Source organism: Ovis aries, chromosome 19, assembly GCF_016772045.2.
Source record: "Ovis aries strain OAR_USU_Benz2616 breed Rambouillet chromosome 19, ARS-UI_Ramb_v3.0, whole genome shotgun sequence".
Classification (NCBI taxonomy): domain Eukaryota; kingdom Metazoa; phylum Chordata; class Mammalia; order Artiodactyla; family Bovidae; genus Ovis; species Ovis aries.
In genome coordinates, this window is record NC_056072.1 from 21916830 (window position 1) to 21928921 (window position 12092).

Consider the following 12092-nt stretch of genomic DNA (forward strand, 5'->3'; position numbering starts at 1 on the left):
TCGTCATTATTTGTGTAGGTATTTGTTGAATGCCCTTTTCTTTACCTGAACCATCCTGTAATGGTGGGTGAAGCTGTTTCCGTATTATTCACCATCCCCCGAGCATAATACCTGTCACTTAATAAGGACTTAATAACTATTTGCCAAAAAATGAAAGAATGCCGTTTGAGTATCCTCTACAGGAGCATTCATTTTTGAGAGCTGTGGGGCTCAGACCTGGTATGACCTGTCTCATGTTGGAAAGGCAGGTTTTTCTTGGCAGGAGAATGCTGATTCGATAAACAGGGTGAAGGTGAGTTCACAGAAACTGAGTTTTTCAGGAAGTGCGATTCAGGGTTGGCTGATTGGATAAGAAGAGAACATGGTCAGACAACTGTGTTCTATGTCTGGTTTTGAAAAGGCTGGTTGTCTGCCTGTCCTGGGAGTCAGTATGTGGTGTAGACTCAGGAAGCAATCGATAACCCTGGAAGGTGAGAATCCAATAAAGTAGGATAACAGGGCACAGTATTTTATTCCAACCAGCTCTAAAACAAGGCCCCTGATCAGAATGAGTGTTAGTGAGGCATGGTGGGCTCCCAAAGGCTCAGATTTCAAATATCTGTTTAAGAGGTTCTTAAGTGTCTTTTCAAGTCATGGGTCTTTTGAGGTCTGACTTGGATTAGGAAATAAAAATGATTCCCTCATCTCCTACCTCCCAGGTGTTGGCATTTGTGCTGTAAACCTCTGCAGTGAGACAAAGATAAAGACTGTCAAGTAGGGAGTTCTGCCCAGGGGATATGCAGCTTTAGGAAACACTTATGCAAAAAAAGAGGATTTAGAATGGATGAAACTTTCAGAATCATCTGGTGAAAAACTTTCCTCTTATAGATGAGGCAACCATTGCCCAGGAGGGGAAATAGCTTGTCTCAGTTCTTGGAAATGTTTAAGGGGGGCACCTAAGTGTACCTATGTGTGTGTTCAGTTGTGTCTGACTCTTTGCGACTCCCCAGACTTAGCCCACCAGGCTCCTCTGTCCATGGAATTTTGCAGGCAAGAATACTGGAGTGGGTTGCCATTTCCTGTTCCAGGGGATCTTCCTGATGCAGCGATTGAACCCACATCTCCTGTGTCTCCTGCATTGGCAGGTGGGTCCTTTACCACTAGCGCCACCTGACCACCAGCCTAGTACCTTTCCTGTCAGAGACCCTTTTGCAAAACCCCTAAGACAAGGGCTGATTCCCCCTCTCTATAAAAGTATGTCCTGTTGAAACACTTAATTTTTAATCGGTATTTATCCAGAAGAGGGTCACCTGTGGTGGGGAAGGGTTTGGAAACCATGGAAGCCTCAGGAACAGATGAACTTATTTGTTAAATAAATGTTTATCCCATTTATACTATGTGCCAGGCAGTGTTCCAAGTACTGTGGATGTAAGTCCTCACTCTCCTGGGAGTTACAGCTCCAGGGAGAAACACACTCTACACAAGTGAGCTTTTAACTGACTATGCTAATGGCCTGTGAATAAAATAAAACAGAGTAATGGGGGAGAGAGTGGTCGCATATTGTACGATTAGGCTTCTTGGGCTCTTTATGTGTGGGGTGTGGGATGGCCTCGCTAAGGAACTGACACCTGAGCTGAAACCTAGCTGGTGAGTAGGACCCAGCATGACCAGTAATGAGGGAGTGATGAACAAGGGAAACTGGGATAGGAGCTAGACTTAGGTTGGAGAAGTAGCAGCAGGTGGATGACCTAGACTTTGTGAGCCTCAGAGAAGTTTGGGTTTCTTCTTTAATACAGCTGGAAGCCACTGGATCTAGTTAACATTTTTTAAAATTTTATTTTATTTTGCCCATGCTGGGTATTTGTTGTAGCACATGGGCTTTCTGTAGTTGCCCTGCGGCATGTAGGATCTTCGTTCCCCAATCAGGGATCAAACCCATGTCCCTTGAAGCGGAAGGTGGATTATTAACCACCAGACCACTGAGGAAGTCCCCTCTAGTTAACATTTTAGAGAGAGCACTTTGGCCTCTGCATGTTTTGTCGTAGGCCAGGTGTGACATGATGTGGCTGTGGAGCAGACTGGCAGGAGGAGAGATGCTGAGAAGGGTCTGGTGTTGGACATCTGAGAGCAGAGGGCGCAAAGGGGAGTGAAGAATCAAGCAGGACTCCTGGGTACTGGCCTGAGCAACTAGGGAGGCTGTGATTCCCTTCACTTGAGATCATAGAGCCGGGGGAAGGGTGAATACGCGATTGAACCTAGAGAAGACTAAGAGGTGAAAGAATTATGATTATTCTACACATGTCTGCAAGGTGATCCAAAGGGAATTTAACTTGTTCCATGTGATCCTTGGAGCCTGATCGGTGCCAGCAGATGGAAGGGCTCTGGGAGGCATTTCTCTTGCACTGTTGATGAAGAGCTCTGTCTGTTAGAATGATCTGAGCTTGAGTGTGTACCTGCAGGGAGGTGATGTCTGTCCCTTAAATTGTTGAAGCTAAGATGGGGGATCATCTATGAGTAGAGTGACCATTGTAATTTAAGGTCCACATTGGGATATTTTTGAGAATAAAATGGGTTGCTTTTAAGTATGCCAGAATAACAAGTATACGTCTGGACTGTCCTGGTTAAATGAGGGCTGTTGTTCATCCTGTCTTACATATTCATCCTAGGGATACTGTAGAGAGGATGTCTTTAGTTGGGCATGGGTTGAAAGCAGGTGTCCTCTGGGCTTCTTTCCAAGTCTAAGGTTCTGAATATCTTTGGTGTATTTTATTTCACAGAGAAAGTTGATGTTCAGCTTTTCTGGATTAAGTGAAGTACTCTTACAATATAGGGAGATCAAGTGAAGTGGACATGTAATAAGGGCAGCCTGTCCTGTGGAACATCCTTCTCACACCCATCCTGCCTCACTTGCTCCTCCTTCTCCCCTCCTGTGGGACGCATTTGCAGAGTGACACCCCCTGACTTTAGTCAGGTGCCCATCCTTGGGCTCCCATGGCTTATCAAGCCCCTCTTGGCCACAGCACTTAGTACAGCCTTGAATTAATCTGCTTATTTGTCTGTCTTCACCCCTAGACTGTGTGCTTGACTTCTCCACCCCTCAGGCCTCTCATAGGGCTGCATAGGGCAGGCACTCATCAAATGTTTCCTGAATGTATAAATGAATGAATGAATGAATAGCATTGTGAAAGAGTTCTTCAGCTCTCTTGTACCAACGCTTATACATGCTTGTTTTCTGAATGCTTATGCTAAATCTGCACTTTAGTAAGCCTGTTAGATACGTTCTCTTACTAGGCTGATTTTGCTGATTGAGAAAACCAAACTCAGAAAGGTTTAGTACCTTGCCCACTGTCACAGAGCTAATAAGTAGTCAGTAGTCAGGATTGGAACCTACCAAGCCCTTGGCTCGAAGACCATCTCCCGTTACTCAGAACTTAACCGTGACTGTTATGTAAGCAGTTTAAAGATTTTGAGAAGTTCTGCAATTAAAAAAACTAGTTTAACTTGATTACCCAAGTGCTTTCCTGGTAGGTGGACTGCTTTGATTGTGGAACTTCCTTCCACCCGCCCCCTGCCGCCCCGCCCCCTTCTCCCCCCCATAGCTAGTAACATCTTGTGGAAGACTCTGGAAACAGCTTTTGGAAAAGCCTGGGTAGTAGAACAGACTTATAAATTGAATATCTGTGGCTGTGGGTTCTTTCCCTAGCTCTGCCACTACCTGCCACATTTCAGGGCTTATTTTTCCATCCTTAAAATGAGGGAATTTAAACAGTTAGCCTCCCTATCCTTTCACCTTTAAAACCTGGCGGCATTGTAAGCCTGCCTGTGTTAAGCATGCGGCCAGGCTGGGAGAGCTTCTTAGGTGCCTTTTCTGTTTTTTGTCTTCTGTTTGACCTTTTTTCTCAGAAGCCTCAGAACTTGTAAGCCATGAAAACAAAGTACAGAACCAATCAAATGTCATTCAGATGTTCTGTAATTTCCCTGTTTTAGACATTGAGAAAGGCTTGTAGGTAAGCCAGTAGCAATTTAAGGAGCTTAAATGGAGCCTTTTTGTAAAGAGTTGTGTAATAAAAGCTTCTTTGCCTAAAGAAATAAAAACTTACTTAAAAAAATAAAAAAATTATTTCTCTTGTTTTCAGAATTCTTTTTTAAAAAAAGCCTCAGATCCCAGACCTAGAGAGTTAAATAAGTCAGACAGAGAAAGACAAATACTCTATGTTATCACTTATATGTAAAATCTAAAAAATAAAACAGATACATATAACAAAACAGAAACAAACTCACCTATGTAGAGAACAATCTGGTGATTACCAGTGGAGAGAGAAAAGGGAGGAGAGGTGAGATAGGGGTAGGGGATTAAAAGATACAAACTCCTGGAAACTAAATAGATAAGGAACAAGGATATGGCGTATGGCACAGTGAAATATAGCCATTGTTCTATAGTAATCTTCAGTGGAGTATATATTATACACCTGAAATGAATACAATATTGTAAATAAACTATACTTCAATAAACAATTTTTAATAAAAAGCCCCAAATCTACTTTCCCCATATTTCTTCAGGTCTCAGTGGAGAATGAGTCAACTACCTCACTTTTAAAGGGTTCTTGGATGCTAACAATCCTTTATGCATTTTTTATACATTATCTTTAACAAGTGACTCTCTAGGATTTCTGCTGCTCTCTTAAGGACGTGTAAAAAATGTTCAGAGTGTATAAACCGGTATTTCAGGAAGGCAGTGAATTCTATAATGAGGAATTTCACTAAGAACTGGAGCAAAAATGTTGAACATTTTCAGATCGGCCTTAAGTTTCATAAACATTTGTACTCTGTGAAAAAGCATGCATTTTTCTCTCTCACATATTCTATTAAGTAGTCAAGGTACCTGATTTAGGATTTAATTTGAAATAAGTTGTCAGATCTGACTCCCTATCTATTTTCATGATGAATTTGTTTTTACTCTTTATTCAAGCCTACTTCTCAATTCTCTACATTTGTATTGGGTGCTGAAGAAAGAGATTTTACTCATTGTGTGCTTCCTGTTCCACTTGATTCCTTCAGTTGCATTTGATTCTCATCCAGTTTTATTTATACTTCATGAATTCGAACAGATCTGCGATTTCTTATTGTTCGCTGGTGCCAGTTGAAAAATTCTCCCAGGCTGTTTTTATAGGGGTAACTGTCATGTTTATACTACGTTTCAAAAAAATCCATCTTTTTAATTTGCTTGTCTAAATGCATTGAATTTTTAAGAGAACAGTTGTAAAGTTGTGAACTTGACATTTTTGCACTTGAATGTGCGTGTTAACACAGTGCATTGTCTTTTTCTTGTGCCTACTTTATTCTGGGCTGTGTGTGTATAAGAAGCATAATTTACCACTTCTGGCAAAAATAAAGGCACCTTCGCTGTCTTCCCCCTTTTCTTTTCTTTAAGCTGTTACTACAAGTCTGGCTATGTCCCTAGGGAGAGGTGGGAAAAGATGTCTTTGCCCTCTGAAGTCCATGTCTCAAGGGGATGTCAGTACTCACACAGATCCTATTTACATTGTAATTGGTTGCTGGCTGTCTGGTACAGCTGTTTCAACCTAAACCCAAGACAGTTGCTATGGAGATGGTGTGACTAGAAATAGGTCAAGTAAAGTCCTTTTCTCCCTGGATGTAAGGGAGTGCTGTAACTCAACTAGAAGTGTCTCAGTTGAACAGAAAATACATAGATGGGCAACCGCATCCACCGCCCCCTATAGTTTCTCTTTTTAGGGTGAGGCTTATCACAGATGCCAAACCACTCATGTTGTTGCTGTGACTCTGGAAAGAATGCATGTGAAGACTCTTTCTGTTAAAAGGAATCATAGATGTTATAATTTGCAGTGTAGCCTTGTTTAACTGGCTTATGTATGACTCTGAAAAGTTGCTTATTTCATAAATTACTTAACATAGTAGAACAGCATTTATTTTGAAGACATGACCAGAAGTTCAAGAACAAATCTTAAAATATGGAGTTAACAGTGATATTTGAAAGAAGTTATCTGGTGACATCGGATGGGATTTGTTGTATGTTTGTCTAGAAAAGATGGCTTTCCCAGTACAACTTGGCTGAGAAGAATGATGTTCTGCCCGTAAGCTAAGTCCTCTGTTGTGGGTAACTCTGATTGCCTGTCTTTCCTTCTTCATATGTCTGGTGCGGAAGTGGTTCCTGACTCTGCATCTGACCATTGTGATATAGAGTTACAGTCTTTCTCATAGGCGCAGGTGTCGTATGGTCCTTTCATAGGCCCCCAAGCTTTGTCTAGTTTGGGGCTTCATGAATGTGGAGACCATTTTTTTATTTGTTTTATCTCTTTTAAAAATTTATTTGTTTTTCAATTGGAGGATAATTGCTTTACGATATTGTGTTGGTTTCTGTCATACATCAACATGACTCAGCCATAGATACATATGGCCCCTCCCTCTTGAAACTCCCTCCCACCTCCCACTCCATCCCACCCCTCTAGTTGTCTCAGAGCACTGGGTTTGAGCTCCCTGAGTCCTACAGCAAATTCCCACTGGCTGTCTGTTTTACATATGGTAATGTATATGTTTCAATGCCACCCTCTCTACTCGTCCGACTCTCTCTTTCCCCCTACTGTGTCTACAGTCTCTTCTCTATGTCTGTATCTCTATTGCTGCCCTGTAAATAGGTTCATAGTACCATCCTTTAGATTCCATATATATGTGTTAATATACTGTTTGTTTTTCTCTTTCTGACTTATTTCACTCTGTATAACAGGCTCTAGGTTCATCCACCTCATTAGAAGTGACTCAAAATGTGTTTTATGGCTGAGTCGTAATTTAGTTCTCACAGTTGGATGGGGAGTAGGATGCTATTGGCATCTAGTGGGGAGAGGTCTGGGATGCTGCAGGGCATCCTACAGTGTATGGAATAGCCCCCTCCATCAAGGAATTGTGTGGCCCAAAAAGTCAGCAGTGCTGAGATGGTCTGTATTGGATGGGTTATTAAGAAATGTAAAAGCTTTCAGGAAAGAATGACAGTAAGAGAACTGGAAAGTAGATATGTAAAATGAGAAAGTGTGTGTATATAATGGGAAAGAAATTGAGTAGGAACTATAGCACTGATGTGTGTGCCTGGACCCACCAATTTGAGTTTTACAGATATTTTTGGAAGAAGATAAAGTGAGTAGTTAACCAGGTAAGATAAGTATTAATATGTACAATGAATAATTGAGAAACTCTCAATATACCAACTGTCTTAAGTCATACTCTCAGGATTCTGGGAGTTGAAGATTTCCTTTAGGAATGAGGTTCCTAAAAAGGGAACCTGGCAGATAGTAGGCGCTCAATAAATATGTGCGACCAGAGTGAGTTGAGGGGAAGCAGAGAGGAAAAGGGAATGGATTCAGAGGCCACAGGGGCAGTTGCCCCGGGAAGACCCCCCACAAGCCAACTCCGTGGAATTTTCCCATTGAAGAAGGTCGGGAACCTTGGAGGACTTCTGCCATTAAGGCTTGTGTTTGGTTGTCTTAACTAACGCCGTGCGTGTATGTACCCTGGGATCCAGCCATTCCACTCCACAGCCTGCAGTCAGCAGGAATGCTTCTGCATATTTCCTGAGTCAGGAGTTACCAAGAATGTTCCCAGAAGTAGCACCATTCACAGTAGCTCAAACTGGAAACTGCCCAAATGCCCATCAGGAGTAGAAGAGATAAGTTAATCCATTTAAAAAGTTACTAATGAATTCTTTTTAACGGCTGAGTAATACTCCATTGTGTATATGTACCACAACTTTCTTATCCATTCATCTGCTGATGGACATCTAGGTTGTTTCCATGTCCTGGCTATTATAAACAGTGCTGTGATGAACATTGGGGTAAATGTGTCTCTTTCAATTCTGGTTTCCTCGGTGTGTATGCCCAGCAGTGGTTTGAATCAGTTCTGATGAGATGGATGAAACTGGAGCCGATTATACAGAGTGAAGTAAGCCAGAAAGAAAAACACCAATACAGTATACTAACACATATATATATGGAATTTAGAAAGATGGCAATGACGACCCTGTATGCAAGACAGCAAAAAAGACACAGATGTGTATAACGGACTTTTGGACTCAGAGGGAGAGGGAGAGGGTGGGATGATTTGGGAGAATGGCATTCTAACATGTATACTATCATGTAAGAATCGAATCGCCAGTCTATGTCTGACGCAGGATACAGCATGCTTGGGGCTGGTGCATGGGGATGACCCAGAGAGATGTTATGGGGAGGGAGGTGGGAGGGGGGTTCATGTTTGGGAACGCATGTAAGAATTAAAGATTTTAAAATTTAAAAAAAAAAAGTTACTAATGATGAACTATTTCAAAACATAATAGGTTATAAGAAAAATAGGCATTCTAGTTTCCACCACCCAGATTTAACAAAGGCTAACATTTGCCATCAGTTCAGTTCAGTCGCTCAATCGTGTCTGACTCTTTGTGACCCCATGAATCACAGCACACCAGGCCTCCCTGTCCATCACCAACTCTCGGAGTTCACTCAGACTCATGTCCATTGAGTCAGTGATGCCATCCAGCCATCTCATCTTCGGTTGTCCCCTTCTCCTCCTGCCCCCAATCCCTCCCAGCATCAAAGTCTTTTGCAATGAGTCAACTCTTCACATGAGGTGGCCAAAGTACTGGAGTTTCAGCTTTAGCATCATTCCTTCCAAAGAAACCCCAGGGCTGATCTCCTTTAGAATGGACTGGTTGGATCTCCTTGCAGTCCAAGGGACTCTCAAGAATCTTCTCCAACACCACAGTTCAAACGCATCAATTCCTTGGCGCTCAGCCTTCTTCACAGTCCAACTCTCACATCCATACATGACCACAGGAAAAACCATAGCCTTGACTAGAGGGACCTTAGTCAGCAAAGTAATGTCTCTGCTTTTGAATATGCTATCTAGGTTGGTCATAACTTTTCTTCCAAGGAGTAAGTGTCTTTTAATTTCATGGCTGCAATCACCATCTGCAGTGATTTTGGAGCCCCAAAAAATAAAGTCTGACACTGTTTCCACTATTTCTCCATCTATTTCCCATGGAGTCATATTTGCCTTTAAAAAAAATTTTTTTTTTTTTTTTACTTTGAGAAATAGAACCTTCTGGTGACCTTAGTGTTGGGAATGGGGTAGAATTGGGTGAGTGATCTGAAGATCTTGAAATGTTAAGAGTGGGATGACCTGGGCTTTCTCTGCATGTCTTCCCTTGACGTGGAATGAATTACCTGTCACTGGCACTTAAACAGGCTTCCCTGGTGGCAAATATCAAGCAGTGTAGTCAGCAGGAACAACCCCCCCCCCCCCACCCCCCCGGCCACCCCTCGCCCTGATTAAAGATTCCACAGTGCCACAGAAGAAAGAGGAAGAAGCCCTGCCTTTTACCTCTCCTGCTCTCTGAAAGAGAAAACACTCTGCAGTTGTGTCCTCAAAGGACATAATGCCTCTTTCATTGAGATATAAAAGAATTTGGCTTTTCCCATCAAATTGTGATTGGAATACCATGAATGTTTTGATTGTGCTGATGTGAGAAAAAGAACAAGAACAGAGTTTGGTGTTCTCGGTGATTGCTGTAATTGTTAGCCGGGAACACATCCCCCATCTCTTCCACTCAGTCTGGCTCATCAGGATGCAGAGGACTGAGAACAGCATTGTCTTGGGGATAACTTGAGTCCGTTCCGGTTTACAGCAGAAGAATCATTTGCAAACTTCTCTTCTTTACTTAGTATTAGCATCACTGATGACGGTAATTTTTTTTGGTAACTCTCTTTGATTGTCATGAGGTCCATGGTTGACTGCTTCCCTTTACTGAGTGCTTGCTGAGTGCTCGGCATAGTCCTAAGCCCTGGACGTATGTTTGGTTTCCTTGTAATAATCTCTGAGATAGGCATTGTTACTGTCTTCATCTTACAGTTGAGAAAACAGATGTAGGGAGGTTCAGTAGGGAGGTTGCCAAGGGTTACCCTCTGCATGGCAGAGTCATAATTCAAATCTCATTTTGACTGACTCCAAAATCAAGTTTTTAACCAATCTCTGAACAATCCCAGGTGGTGCAATGGTAAAGAATCTGCCTGCCCATGCAGGAGATGCAAGAGATGTGGGTTTGATCCCTGGGTTGGGAGGAGGAAATAGCAACCCACACCAGTATTCTTGCCTGGAAAATTCCATGGACAGAGGGGCCTGGCGGGCTACAGTCCATGGGATTGCAAAAAGTCAGACACAACAGAGAAAGCACAAATGAATGAAAATGACCAAAACAAGGGCCACTTGATATTGGTATATGGGTTGACAGAGCTGTAAAGTAGGAGGTAAGGTCCTGGGAACAGGATGTGGGCTGAGCACTTCCCAGTCCTTTTAGATTCCCCCTGCTCTGAGTCTGAGGTGGGGGACTGGGAGGCTGCTCTCATTTCACAGATGAGGACTTTGGGGCCAGACAAGCAGTGAATTTACCCAGAGCCACACAGCTCATGTTGGGCTGGATATTAACCAGGGTCTTCTGTGAACACACTGCAGCTCTGTATTTGGTGCTTCAGCTTGGTCTCCCACCACCTTGGTTGACCTTCAGCCTGGCACCAAGTTGTAAGATTAATGCTGTTTCCTCATCTTTTACATCAGAGTGGTACCAGCTGACCCAGTTGTTAGAGATTATAGAGGATTAGCTAGCACTGTGTTTTTTCAAGATTCTTGGAAAGATACACCATTTATATACATATTTATTTAATCACTGTGGTGCTTTATGATGCGAGATAATACCTTTTTAAAACTTTTTATGTTGTATTGGGGTATAGCCGATTAACAATGTTGTAGTATTTTAAAGTGAACAGCGAAGGGACTCAACCTTACATATACATGTGTGCATTCTCCCCCAAAGCCCCTGCCCCTCTAACCTGCCACATAACACTGTGCCTTTTTGTTTGTTTTGGGTGCATGTGTGGCTTGCTGGATCTTAGTTCCCCAACTGAGGATTGAACCTGGAGCACAGCAGTGAAACAAGTCCTCACTGCTGGACCACCAGGGAATTCACGAGATAATGCTTTTTTTTTTTTTTTTTTTTAAGATTTAGTTACATATAAATATTTTTGATATTCTGAAAAAAATGATTTGGTAATTCCATGGAAGTTGAAGACCTTAAGTGAGATTGTTTTTTTTTTTTTTTTCTGCATGGATTGAGTCAGTGTTTTTTTAGAGCTAACCTCAGCTTATCCTGTGTTGCTCTGAGGTTGCAGCTGCTCCGTGGTGGTTACCTGTGAAAGGTGCTAACTGGAGACACCCAGAAGGGCCCGACTCTACTGTCCTACACAGGTGAGACTGGTGGGTCTTAGCCTAGATGATATTTTCATTTCACAATCAGTTCCTATGATGTTGAAGAGAAACTCAATGTCCATTGTCTATAAAAGAGTATAACAAACTCTAATCAGTTGGAAGGGAAATAGGATGGCTAGAAAGAATCAATGTACAGACCCAAACATTGTGCCTAGGTCATGGAACACTCTGTTAAAGATTTTTTTTTTTTTTGATGTGGACCATTTTTAAAGTCTTTATTGAATTTGTCACACTATTGCTTCTGTTTTACGTTGTGGTCTTTTGGCTGCCAGGCATGTGGATCTTAGCTCCCTGACCAGGGATTGAACCCACACCTCCTGTATTGGAAGGAGAAGTCTTAACCACTGGACCACCAGGGAAGTCTCTGGAAGGCTCATAATAAGTGGCCTCTTGCCATCCTCATTTGGCCTTTTAGAGGGTTCCCTCCTGTCATTCTTTCCCCATTTGACAGACCTATTACAAATCTCATGACATGTAACCTTTACAGATTGTTTGTTCTTCCTCATGAGTAGGCTGTTATGAGGACGGAGACTGCCTCACAGAGAAGTGGTGGTGTCTTGCCAATTGGCCACTGTAACAGCTAGGCCTTGGGTCCAGGACTCGTGTTCTCTGCAGTCCTGGACTGACATACTTTGAAGCCACCATCTGACTGAAAAACCACAGAGCTGCAAGTCGGTCAGCAAGTCTCCAGGGTGGCAAAGAAATAATTATCTCAAGCAAAAATAGAGTAGCATTTTAAGCCCTGGAGGTGGAGAAAGGTTTGGGTCAGGACT

The 12092-nt window shown here is 42.5% G+C and overlaps 1 protein-coding gene across 4 annotated transcripts in view; it reads left to right on the top strand.

Moving 5' to 3' along the window:
* Positions 1–12092, top strand: part of SUMF1 (sulfatase modifying factor 1) — a 98930-nt gene that overhangs the window by 27088 nt on the left and 59750 nt on the right. For all 4 annotated transcript variants that reach the window (XM_004018312.5, XM_042235927.1, XM_042235925.2 and 1 more), the window contains exon 4: positions 11216–11298. In XM_004018312.5, the coding sequence (XP_004018361.2) occupies positions 11216–11298 (83 nt within the window). The remainder of the gene's footprint in view (positions 1–11215; positions 11299–12092) is intronic.